The following is a 13607-nucleotide window of genomic DNA, read 5'->3' on the forward strand; positions in this document are numbered from 1 at the left end:
AAAATCTAGCCAGCGCACAAAAATGAGGGCTCAAAATTACTAATTAAGAAGCCACTTAAGTCAAAGTTACAGTGCATGAAGGTAAAAATACACGGGTTCCCCTGACGTTGTGTCCTAAATGCAGTATTTTGAAGTCGAGTCGAAGTAGAACAAAGTTGAGTAAAGTCAGTAGAGTTTGTCGAAAACCGGCTTCTTTGGCTCGGCTCACTAAAAGGAACCGGCTCTTTCGGGTCCTAAACGGCTCTTTGGGTTGTTTTTGCTTCTTTAATCCCAACATGACCAAATATTATGTAAAATTATGCACAAAATGACTTAAAGGAAGGGGGAAATAGAACAAAAAAGAAAAAAATACCAAAATGAAAAAGTAGTGAAAAACTGAGAAAAAAAGAAACAAAAGGAAGAGAAAAAAAAGAAGGACAATTTTAGAAAAAAAAGCCAGAAAAAAGTAAAGAAAGAAATGTAGGAAAAAGGTAAATAGAGAACAAAAAGAAAAAGGTAACACCTCGGAAAAAATAAACACAGTAAGATTTTTAAAGGAATTTTAAAAAATTTAGAAAAAAACACGGAAAAAGAAGAAAAAGTTTGTGTTGCGTTACAATAATTTCAATTATGAAATTGAATCTTGTTGCCAACATTGTACTTCCACTAAAAAATGTGATTAGGTACAGTTCTGTACAAACGACTAAATAAGCCCCAAAAATGTTAAAATTATGCGACAAGCATAAGGGGTTGGAATTGGGGGGATTTTGTCACCTAATGACTGAGCGAGGGGGCTGGGAATCCCCTCCTCTGAATCAATCTCCCAAAAAGAGTCAGAAATGACTCTAGCCACCTCCCACTAGGGGGATATGGCTGTGGTATATAAAAAACTGTTGGATTACTCCAATACCAAATATGCTAATAAAAGACAAAATAAACTAAATGATGACTCACAACACGTGGTAAGCTTTCTCTCCTGGCTTTGATCTCTTTGATCTCCGGCAAAACTAACATCAAATGCCACAGAAACCAAATGAAAATAAATCCAAACACCTTGCCAACATCATTTTTGCCGTTGCATGTATTCCGTTACTCCCCAAGCCTGCACAAAATGTAGTCATTTTATTCATATTTAGTTTCTTTTGTCTTTTATTAGCATATTTGCTATTGGAGTAATCCAAAAGTCATTGAAAGTAATCCAGTTAAAGTAACCCTACCCAACCCTGATCATAACCAGAATGAACATGCCTGTATTATTTGCATTTTTAGAACTTTCCGCAGTTTTACTTCATCACTTGGACGAAACGCTGAGTATGCGAATGTGTCTGACTATATATGCGTGTTAACGAACATCTTAGGGAAGATAGCGATGTAAGCGTGCTAACCTGAGCTAGGATGTCCTGTTCTCTCATCAGTTTTTGCCTCTCTCGGTTGGGTGTGGAAGTCACGACAGACAGAACTTCTTGTCCGTTGTTTGGAACCACACAGACAAAGAAAACTAGATCTTCTAACAGCTTGGTCACAAACCTGCAGACAACAAATGATATATTTAACTCTCAAAACAAAACCATTTGTTCCAACTGGACTTTACCTCCTCTCGTTCTGAGCAATGTTCCCGTCTTGGAGCTTCCTTACGGTGGCCTGGAGGACTTTGCTGGCATCGTTTGCATAATCCAAGTCTCGGACTTCCGACAGGGGAACTGATACGATAGCAAAGGCTTCCTTATCCTCTTTCGTGGAGCAAGTGCCGATCTTGTGTGGAAAGGAAAGGAAACGGCCGAGTTATTAGTATAGAGTGACATATTGTCACATGAGAATTAATATGGCAACCTTGAGCATAACAGGACGTTCTTCTTCTGCATCAATGGGCACGTTGGTGCTGGTCACCCAGGTGTTGGTGCACAGGTGTCTCAGCCTCACGTAAGAGTTTCTGTCAAACATCTGATAAGATCAAGACCCACATCTAACTAGGCATGTGCTGTGCATTGAACCTTCAAAACAACCAAACACACACAAAGCTGGACAGCCTGACAACAGTAGCTGAGAGACGGGCACTGAAAAAGCTGCGGTCAATCATGGACAATCCATCGCATCCACTACACAGCATCATCTCCAAACGGAAGATCAGCTTCAGCGACAGACTGCTGTCACAGTCTTGTTCCACGGACAGACTGAGGAGATCATTTCTTCCTCATGACATGAGGCTCTTTAACTCCACCCGGGGGAGTAAAAGAACAAAAGGTGGTAAAAAGACAGAGAAAGAGACAAAGAGACAAAGAGGAACAAAGAAAGAAAAAAAAAATGGGCGACTGACTAAAACAAGAAAGATGTTTAAGAGAGGAGAGAAAAAGGGAATGGTAGAAAGAGAGAAGGGTAAAGATAGAGAGAGCAAGAAAAGGGAGAAAAGGAAAAATGGAAAAGAACAAAAGGTAGTAAAAAGACACAGAGAGAGAAAGAGACAAAGAAGAACAAAGAAAGAGAAAAAAAAATAGGCGACTGACTAAATCAAGAAAGATGTTTAAGAGAGGAGAAAAAGGGAATGGTAGAAAGAAAGAAGGGTAAAGTTAGAGAGAGCAAGAAAAGAGAGAAAAGGAAAAATGGAAGAGAACAAAAGGTGGTAAAAAGACACAGAGAGAGAAAGAGACAAACAAGAACAAAGAAAGAAAAAAAATGGGTGACTGACTAAAACAAGAAAGATGTTTAAGAGAGGAGAAAAATGGAATGGTTGAAAGAGAGAAGGGTAAAGTTAGCGAGAGCAAGAAAAGAGAGAAAAGGAAAAATGGAAGAGAACAAAAGGTGGTAAAAAGAGAGAGAGAGAAAGAGGAACAAAGAAAGAGAAAAAAAATAGGCAACTGACTAAAACAAGAGAGATGTTTAAGAGAGGAGAAAGGGGGAATGGTAGAAAGAGAGAAGGGTAAAGTTAGAGAGAGCAAGAAAAGAGAGAAAAGGAAAAATGGAAGAGAACAAAAGGTGGTAAAAAGACACAGAGAGAAAGAGGCAAAGAGACAAAGAGGAACAAAGAAAGAGAAAAAAAATAGACGACTGACTAAAACAAGAAAGATGTTTAAGAGAGGAGAAAGGGGGAATGGTAGAAAGAGAGAAGGGTAAAGTTAGAGAGGGCAAGAGAAGAGAGAAAAGGAAAAATGGAAGAGAACAAAATGTGGTAAAAAGACACAGAGATAGAAAGAGACATAGAGGAACAAAGAAAGAGAAAAAAAATAGGCGACAGACTAAAACAAGAAAGATGTTTAAGAGAGGAGGAAAAGGAATGGTAAAAAGAGAGAAGGGTAAAATTAGAAAGAGCAAGAAAAGAGAAAAGGAAAAATGGAGGATCCGCTCCTTGACCTCCGAATAACTTTAGCCAATAGTGATCAATTCAACTGATGATTGACACATCTTTTTCGGCCAATTGCAGGCTTTGTTTCACAGCTTAAGCCTATGCCAGCCTGTAAATGATAAAAAGGATCCGCTCCTTGACCTCCGAATAACTTTAGCCAATAGTGATCGATTCAAATGATGATTGACACATTGGTTAGCCAATGAAACGCCGGTATATAAATCCCAGCATGCACCGCGGACTACTTGGCGTTCGGGGGGAAATCTAGTCGGCGGCTGCAAGTTAGTTGGAAATCTTTGCAATTTAAAAATTGATCCATAAATAAGGCGCACTGTATTATAAGGCGCATGGTCAGCTTTTGAAAAAAATAAAGGCTTTTAGGTGCGCCTTATAGTGCGGAAAATACAGAATATATATCATAGAAAGAGAGTGCAATTATTTAATTTTTTTGTATTGCCTTAGCTGCGCATCCGTGACTTTTTGGTGAAGATGCATCAGAATGGGATTTAGATAGGTAGATAGATAGATACTTTATTCATCCCCGTAGGGGAATTCACACTTCCAGCAGTATCCTTGTGTTGAAAATAAAACAACAATAAAGCGGCAGTGGCTCATGTCAAAGTGTCCTTGGGTAAGACACTGAACCCCCAATAACCAGGTTAGCGCCTTACATGGCTGCGCGGCCGCTATTGGGAAATGTGAAGCTCACTGTAAAGCGCTTTGAGAAGTCTTGATTTGAAAAGCGCTATATAAATGCAGATCATTTCATTTCATATTAGGAATATAATACATAAATACCCAATGTAACGTGTTGATATAGAGTATTTAAATAGTGCTACAAAAAATACACACTGTATTAGAACTAGGGTAATATGCAAATGTGGGGGGTGGGGTTAATTGTGGGCTTTTACTCTCCCGGGTGGAGTTAAAGAGCCTCATGGCATGAGGAAGAAATGATCTCCTCAGTCTGTCCGTGGAACAAGACTGTGACAGCAGTCTGTCGCTGAAGCTGCTCTTCCGTTTGGAGATGATTTCTCAATGTTCTATGGTGGATTATTGGTTGTCAGCAAATACAGCTACAATGGGTGCTTTGCTAGTGCCGCCTGTCTTTGGCGACATGCAGTGGACATTTTTAAAACGGAAAGTCATTAATGCATTGCAGCTGATTGTTCTCTTGCGTTTCTCTCAGCATGTCAAGTAGCCGGAATAAAATAAAGTGGCGGGCCACTTGTGGCTCACGGGCCATGAATTTGACACAAGTGGTCGACATGTAGACCTTTAAATGATTTTAACTAGCTCATTCAAATAAACAGTGTTCATCTTGAAAATTAAAGCAAGGATATAGGTTGGGTCTTGGCATCAATAGGGACATATTACATTTTTTAAGTGATCACATAATATTGGTGGGGATCAATGTTCCCTTTAACCTGCGCACGTGTGCAATCGCGCACAAAAAACCAGGGCTCGAAATTGCTAATTAAGAAGCGAATTAAGTCAAAATTACAGTGCATGAAGTAAAAATACACGGGTTCCCCTGACGTTGTGTTCTAAATGCAGTATTTGGAAGTCAATGTCGAAGTAGAACGAAGTTGAGTAAAGTCAGTAGAGTTTTTTGAGAACCGGCTACTTCGGCTCGGCTCACTAAAAGGAACACTGTCTCTTTCGGGTCCTAAACGGCTCTTCAGATTGATTTTGCTTCTTTAATCCCAACATGACCAAATATCATGTAAAATTATGCACAAAAATACTTAAAGGAATGGGGGAATAGAACAAAAAAGAAAAAATACCAAAATGAAAAAGTAGTGAAAAGCTGAGAAAAAAAAGAAACAAAAGGAAGAGAAAAAAAGAAGGAAACATTTAGAAAAAAGCCAGAAAAAAAGAAAAGAAAGAAATGTAGGAAAAAGGTAAGTAGAGAACAAAAATAAAAAAGTAACAGCTCGGAAAAAATAAACACAATGAGATTTTTTTTAAAAAATAATTTTAAAAAAATTAGAAAAAAACACGGAAAAAAGAAGAAAAAGTTTGTGTTGCATTCAAATAATTTCCAATGATATCAAGTGAATCTTGTTGCCAACATTGTACTTCCACTAAAAAATGTGATTAAGTACAGTTCTGTATCTTGCAACCGACTAAATAAGCCCCCCAAAATGTTAGTATTATGCGACAAAAGATACCGAGAAAAAAAAGAAATGGAAATATTGTGAAAGAATTGTAAAAACAAATGACGTTTATAGGCCGTACAACCTTTGCAATAATACATGAGTCAATTCATTCAAAAGTGAACAATTTTTTTGCATTGCTGGAAACTCAGCAAAATGTAACTTGATATCAAGTTTTGGATATGTTTGATAATGACTTAGTTGCCACACTTGGGATTGCTGTTGCTCACTGTTGTTTCAAGCGTTGCTCACAGACTTTGTGTGAACGCTCAGACTCGTGGAACATTACAGGGAACATTGGTGGGGACATAATGATTGGTGGGAACACGTCCCTTCAGTGGATACCAAAACTACGCCCTTGGCTCAATGTTGTTTCTTCCTGCATATGAAGTCAATTGTATGGTACCGGGTACATACTGACCTGGGCACCAGACAGTCAGCCCGCTGCAACGTGGTGGCATCCAGCTCAAAGAGGGATGCTATATCATTGCCGTGTTTGACGGAAACCAGTGTAAAAGCGATCTTGTCAGCTGCTTGATGTTTCCTCTTAGAATATACAGAATCCGTCTCCGCCTGCAGGAACACATGTCAACAGCCAAAGTGAAGAGATAATATGGCTATTTATATTAAGGCAATATTCAAACAGGAATCTTTCAAACCGTAGATAAAAATGGAAAACGGTTGCGAATGTTATGAATGTAGAGAACTCATGTCACATTCCCCTACATAGACACATACGTCACATTGGGTATTTGTATTTTGTATTCTTTTAGCTATAGTCCGTAAATTTCGGACTATAGAGCGCACCTGATTATAAGCCGCACTCACCTCTTTTTAAGTGATTTGCCACTTTTGTACTTACACAAGCCGCACCTCTGTACAAGCCGCGAAACTTGTGACACAATCGCAAGTTTAACCCAGACCAAGTTCCACGATTGTTTTTTTGGTTTGAACAAATTTATTGACACTAATAACAGCAAACAATGTGAGGTTTTAACAACCCTTCTCGACAATCTTAACAGCAATCAAGCATATTCACAATTTCGTTATGTAACATCTTTGTTAGTGTCAATAGATCGTACAAAATCTTAGAACCACAATCAGCATCATGAACAAAAAATGATACCCGTAATTAACGTATGATGCAGACTTGTAAAGTCCGGGTCCCGTTGAAAGTAATCCAAGGAAACAAAATGTATATTTCCAAAGTTAAGGGTGGGAAAAATATATATCCACTATTGTCCGCTGCGAAAACAGACAGATCTACCGGTAACTCAGCTTTACCCCACTTCCCGTCAGCCCGCGTTTGCTCCGCCCCTTCTTTTTGATTCGCTCGTAGAACACATAACAGAATAAATCTCTAAAATAAATACATTACAAAAATATACAGTTGCAAATACATATTATACATGGTTAAACATATTTACAAAGAAAGACGGTACACCGGATGAAAGTTATATTATTATTATTAAAGTTTTGAAAACTCTCTTGGTGTACAGTTTTTCTTTGTAAATATGTGTAACCATGTATAATATGTATTTGCAACTGTATATTTTTGTATTGTATTTTTTTTAGAAACTTATTCTGATATGTTTTGTACGAGCAAATGAGAAAGAAGGGGCGGGGCAAACGCGGGCTGACGGGAAGTGGAGTAAAGGTGAGACGTGTTTGTGGACGCGACCGACAATAGAATTTATTCGTGCCGGAATTATTGCCGTTGTTATCACTTTTTGCATTAGGTTTTGACTTATTACTGACACTGAAGAAATTACCAATTTTGTGTTGATTTTCACATAATACTAACTTTTTTCGGAGGCATACTTAGCCTTCACCTTCCCTCGACGACAACCACCGCAACAATGACGTCATCTCGAAACAACAAGATCTCGTTTGTCGAGATCGGCGTGCAGACGAAAACTTGAACCGCGAGACCAAAACAACAATGGCGGATATGCCTGACGAAAAGATTGGACTGCAATAAATCTTTGTTTAAAAAAAAATGTAATCGGGTAAAAATGACAATTTTCTGTCAAAAAAGTTGCGTCCTGGGGATGCACGTTGACTTGACACTATGCGTCCCCAGCAAAAATGATGCGTCTAGGACGCAGGCAAACCAGAACACTGCCCCACGCCAAAATCTTGAGTTAGACTCCCATAGCATTCAATGATATGCAATTGGGATCAGTGATATATTCCAACTGATCAATCAATAGATCAATAGATAATAGAACCCTAGCATTTAGAGTTCTTTTAATTCCGTGCACCTTATAGTCTGGTGCGCCTTGTATATAAAAATAATACCACAAAAGACTGTTTTTTGAGGGTGCGTCTTATAGTGCAGAAAATATGCTAAATGGGGAAGTTCAAGGTGGCTTCACACATCAGTTTTGATACACCGACCTAGCAGCCTGCTCCTCTTTAGTCCGCCGATGACTCACTTGAGCAGTTTTAACAGACGAGCAGAGCAGACAGCACGTCTCTTACCCTTCCCACCGGTTTCACAGAGCCCCCCACCACTGCCCCACCATGCACGCCCAGACGTTATGTAAGGAGGCCCCTGTGTGTCTGAAATCCAGCGTGGGCATAAAGTGTGCGAGGGTGAGACAGTTTGCGTGTTTTCACTGCCTGAATACAAATGAGCATGGTAGCCTGGGGGCTTAAAAACCTCGATATAGAATAGAGTAGGCATGCGTTCATGTGCGGATAGGTGTGTTAGTAAAGACAGATTGCAAAATTGCATAACGAGACAGAAAATGGAGTTAACAAAACTAATGACTCATTCACTTTTGATCAGCCTTATGATCCGTCATTCATAAAGAGGATGACATCATTGTGTACATTCAAACTCGATGTCATCGAAAGACCAACTCACCTCTTCTTTAGGTTCCATCTTTTTGACTTTTTCCTGCAGGGATAGAAAAATGAAAATTCATTTGAATTATCTTAATTTGTCATTGATATCAACGTTGTGAATCATTGTATGCAACGAGATTAGACATGGCACCCCAGGGCAGTGTTCCCTCTAAGCTGCGCACGTGCGCAATTGCGCAATGCTCGCACATTCTCAGCGCACAAGAAAATCTAGCCAGCGCACAAAAATGAGGGCTCAAAAATACTAATTAAGAAGCGACTTAAGTCAAAGTTACAGTGCATGATGGTAAAAATACACGGGTTCCCCTGACATTTTGTCCTAAATGCGGTATTTTGAAGTCGAGTCGAAGTAAAATGAAGTTGAGTAAAGTTAGTAGAATTTCTCGAGAACCGGCTTCTTCGGCTTGGCTCACTAAAAGGAACCGGCTCTTAAGGTTGTTTTTGCTTCTTTAATCCCAACATGACCAAATATAATGTAAAATCATGCACAAAATGACTTAAAGGAAGGGGGAATAGATCAAAAAATAAAAAAATACCAAAATGAAAAAGAAATGAAAAGCTGAGAAAAAAAACAAGAGAAAAAAAGAAGGAAAAATTTAGAAAAAAGCCAGAAAAAAAGAAAAGAAAGAAATGTAGGAAAAAAGTAAATAGAGAACAAAAACAAAAAAGTAACAGCTTGGAAAAAATAAACACAATGAGATTTTTTTTAAAGGAATTTAAAAAAAAGTAGAAAAAAACACGGAAAAAAGAAGAGAATTTAATTATATCAAGTGAATCTTGTTGCCAACATTGTACTTCCACTAAAAAATGTGATTAAGTACAGTTCTGTATCTTACAACCGACTAAATAAGACCCCCAAAATGTTCATATTATGCGACAAAATTTGTCAGGAAATAAAAGGAAATGGATATGTTAAGAAAGAATTGTAAGAACAATCGACGTTTGTAGGCCGTACAAACTTTGCAATAGTACATGAGTCAATTCATTCAAAAGAGTAAAAAAAATTTGCATTGCCGGAAACTCCGCAAAATGTAACTTGATGTCAAGTTTTGGACATGTTTGATCATTAATTATCTTGCCACACTTGGGATTATGGTTGCTCACTGTTGTTTCAAGCGTTGCTCACCGACTTTGTGTGAGCGCTCAGACCCGTGGAAAATTACTCCAGGGTAGACCTGTAATAAAGACTTTAAATAGAAAAAAAAGGATAAGACTGTCAGGATATATACGCAAACATATTTACAAAGTAGTGCTTAGAGACTTGCTTGTTATAATAATAGTGCAATAAAACGTAGTGCGATAACATTTTAGTAGCAACAGAAAAAAAATGGAGAAGCCACAGAAAAAAAGCCCAAGATGGACACAAAATATGGATTTTCACAGTTTTGGGTGCTTGATTAACGTGGTGATGGCTTTGGGGATGAAACTGTCTATGGGCATGCATTGACTTCAAAAGAAGATTTTCTCCTCATAACTTGGTCGGCACTATCTATCCACCCATCTAAATAGAGGTAAAGACTTGATCCTGCCTGCATCACAGGGAACACTGCCACCTACAGCCCAGTATCATCCTTATCAAAATGGACTTACATTAAAAATAGGTTGGAACCAATGTTCTCTCTAATTTTCCACGGGTCTGAGCGTTCACACAAATTCGGTGAGCAACGCTTGAAACAACAGTGAGCAACCCTAATCCCAAGTCTGGCAAGATAATTAATTGTCAAACATGTCCAAAACTTGACATCAAGTTACATTTTGCTGAGTTTCCGGCAATGCAAAATTATTTTTCACTTTTGAATGAATTGACTCATATACTATTGCAAAGGTTGCACAGCCTACAAATGTCGTTTGTTCTTACAATTCTTTCACAAGATATCCATTTCTTTTTTTTTCCTGATATATTTTGTCGCATAATATTAACATTTTTGGGGGCTTATTTAGTCGGTTGCAAGATACAGAACTGTACTTAGTCACATTTTTAGTGGAAGTACAATGTTGGCAACCCGATTCACTTGATATCATTGGAAATTATTTGAATGCAACACAAACTTTTTCTTATTTTTTTCCGTGTTTTTTTTCTACTTTTTTTTAAATTCCTTTGAAAAAAAGTCTCATTGTGTTTATTTTTTTACGAGCTCTTACTTTTTTCTTTTTGTTCTCTATTTACTTTTTTCCTATGTTTCTTTCTTTCCTAAATTTTTCCTTCTTTTTTTTCTCTTCCTTTTGTTTCTTTTTTGCCCAGCTTTTCACTACTTTTTCTTTTTGGTATTTTTTTCTTTTTTGTTCTATTCCCCCCTTCTTTTAAGTCATTTTGTGCATAATTTTACATAATATTTGGTCATGTTGGGATTAAAGAACCGAAACAACCTGAAGAGCCGTTTAGGACCCGAAAGAGCCGGTTCCATTTAGTGAGCCAAGCCGAAGAAGCCGGTTCTCGACAAACTCTTCTAACTTTACTTTTCAACTTCGTTCGACATTGACTTCAAAATACCGTATTTAGGACACAACGTCAGGGGAACCCGTGTATTTTTACCTTCATGCACTGTAACTTTGACTTAAGTCGCTTCTTAATTAGTAATTTTGAGCCCTCATTTTTGTGCGCTGGCTAGATTTTCTTGTGCGCTGAGAATGTGCGAGCAGTGCGCAATTGCGCACGCGCGCAGCTTAGAGGGAACGCTGGTTGGAACTGATAAAAAAAAGAATAATTTGAGAACAAAAGACCGGTTCTTGAATTTATGCATCCCATGTAAACATTACCTGTATATAAAAAGTGTCATTCTTTAACCATATTCTAAAAACACAAACCAGGATCATGTTTTGTTAAACAGCTCTGAAAATAGCTCACCTCAGCCGCAAGGTAATTGCCGGTAGCGAGGTGCTTGAAGCGAAACAAACAATTCCACTGACCAGCCCCGCCTCTGCAGGGGTCAGAGTGAACAACCTGAGAAGGGGAAAGAGTGAAAATATACAAAAAATAAGAAAATGCCGTGCAGAAAATGAAAGGCCTTTTCTCTAATGCCGTTGAAGCATACGTGCTAACATTTTGACATTAACAAACCAGGCGATGTAATCAAGCAACCACAAACCATCTCCAGAACAGTGGGATCAAATGCTATGCAATCGTGATCAGTGGAATACATCTATCCATTATCCGCTTATCCTCAGTAGGGTCGCGGGGCTGCTGGAGCCCATCACAGCTATCTTCGAGCAGTTGGCAGGGGACAGGGAATTAGGCCTCGTTTTGATAAACGCTTGGCATTGCTTTGAGCTGATAAGCTTTCTTGTTGTGAGTCCTTTAGACATGGCGGCGTCTTTCGGCGAGGCGGCGGCGCCCCCAGGGGAAGAGGGGTCAGCAAGCCCATGGGAGGAGTCAGCACGCCCCATGGGGGGTGGCCGACGCCCCGACGTGTCAAAAAGACGGAGGACGGGGAGAGAGACAGGAGCAGAGAGCATGAAAACTAATCAGACTAATTTGACAATAATTCGGCTAAATTCGATGGAATTCACTTAATAAATACTTTAAAAAAAAATAAACCGGCCCCCGTGTGAAAATGCCTGTCTCTTGTCAATATTTTTTCCCTAAGATTAAGAGCATGCATTGTTAGGAGAATAATGTTTGTGTTTGGTTAATGGAGTCAGATAACTAATTTGAACAATTTGGTGAATATAGTTTTTTCCCTAACAACATGCATGTTTTTGGAAAGTGGGAGGAAACCGGAGTGCCCGGAGGAGGAAACCCCACGCAAGCAAGGGGAGAACATGCAAACTCCGCGCAGGAGGATTCGATCCCATGACGTCAGAACTGTGCCGCGGATGCGCTAACCACTCACCCGCTGCGCCCCCGCAACTTTCAATTCCATGCGCCTTATTTATGAAAAAAATCTGACAACATATTTGGAAATACAGTGGAACCTCGGTTTTCGAACGCCTCTCAGTTCGGACAAATCGGAGTTCGACCAAAAATTTTGAGAAATTCTTGCTTCGCTGTTCGGTCAAAAAAATCGGAGTTCGAACGCCGGTACGCTAGGGTGCTATGCTGAGCGGCGTACGGGTATTTTAGCCCCTAATTATGCCTCCGAAGAAGGTCGGTGCAAGCGGGACAGGTGAAAAAAAAAAAAAGTAGCCTTTAAGAAAGACATAATAGCTAAATATGAAAGAGGTGTACGAATTTCCAATCCTGCTAGTAAATACAGCATGGCTAAATCTACTATCAGTACGATAGTAAAGAATAAGGAGGCTGTGAAATCGAGTGATGCGGCTAAGGAAGTTAGCGCTATAAGCAAGCAACTGCTGCAAGTTTTGGAAGAGGTTGAAAAACTTTTGATGATTTTTCTCTCCCCACCGTCCACCACAAAGGTAAGAAATCCGATACATAATCCTTTTTTTTATTTTTACACGTTCATGTTAGCGTAATCTTTCGTACGGAAGATTACGATAACGCGAACGTACGATTAGCCTGGGTTAGCTTTGTTTACGTAAAACATTCAGGGTGTTGGAACAGAGCTCCCTTTTCAATGAAGCGCTAGCCACTTGTTGTGGAGACCCGGGTGCTAAATGACGTGTAAACGACCTGATTTTTTTATGTTTACACGTTCATGTTAGCGTAATCTTTCATACAGAAGATTACGCTAACGCAAACGTACGATTAGCCTGGGTTAGCTTTGTTTACGTAAAACCTTCAGGGTGTTGGAATGAAGCGCTAGCCACTTGTTGTGGAGACCCGGGTGCTAAATGACGTGTAAACGACCTGATTTTTTTATTTTTACACGTTCATGTTAGCGTAATCTTTCGTACGGAAGATTATAAAATGAAATGATCTGCATTTATATAGCGCTTTTCAAGTCAATGACTTCCCAAAGCGCTTTACAATGTGCTCCACATTTCCCAATAGCGGCCTTGCAGCCATGTAAGGCGCTAACCTGCTTATTGGGGGTACTAGGGGTTCAGTGTCTTACCCAAGGACACTTCGACATGTAACACGGACGAGCCGGGATTCGAACTGGGATCCCTTGATCCCAAAACGAGCGCTCTACCTCCTGAGCTACTGCCGCCCCACGCTAACGTGAACTTACGATTAGCCTAGTTAGCTTCATGTTTACGTTCATGGTAAACATTCAGGGTGTTGGAACGGATTAAAACGATTTTACATTACTTTTAATGGGAAAAACGATTTTCGGTGATTGAGCAAATCGGTTTTCGAACAGGGTTCTGAAACGGATTATGGTCGAGAACCGAGGTTCCACTGTATGGTGCGCCTTGCA

The 13607-nt window shown here is 39.4% G+C and overlaps 1 protein-coding gene across 3 annotated transcripts in view; it reads right to left on the reverse strand.

Moving 5' to 3' along the window:
• The window catches only part of itpr2 (inositol 1,4,5-trisphosphate receptor, type 2), a 167134-nt gene that overhangs the window by 116972 nt on the left and 36555 nt on the right, over positions 1-13607 (reverse strand). For all 3 annotated transcript variants that reach the window (XM_088339631.1, XM_088339630.1, XM_088339629.1), the window contains exons 9-14: positions 11192-11287; positions 8348-8380; positions 5897-6048; positions 1810-1909; positions 1571-1731; positions 1365-1506 (exon numbers count right to left, since the gene is read on the reverse strand). In XM_088339631.1, the coding sequence (XP_088195757.1) occupies positions 1365-1506; positions 1571-1731; positions 1810-1909; positions 5897-6048; positions 8348-8380; positions 11192-11287 (684 nt within the window). The remainder of the gene's footprint in view (positions 1-1364; positions 1507-1570; positions 1732-1809; positions 1910-5896; positions 6049-8347; positions 8381-11191; positions 11288-13607) is intronic.

This window comes from Urocampus carinirostris, chromosome 7 (assembly GCF_059441175.1).
Source record: "Urocampus carinirostris isolate Australia breed hairy pipefish chromosome 7, RoL_Ucar_1.0, whole genome shotgun sequence".
Classification (NCBI taxonomy): Eukaryota; Metazoa; Chordata; class Actinopteri; order Syngnathiformes; family Syngnathidae; genus Urocampus; species Urocampus carinirostris.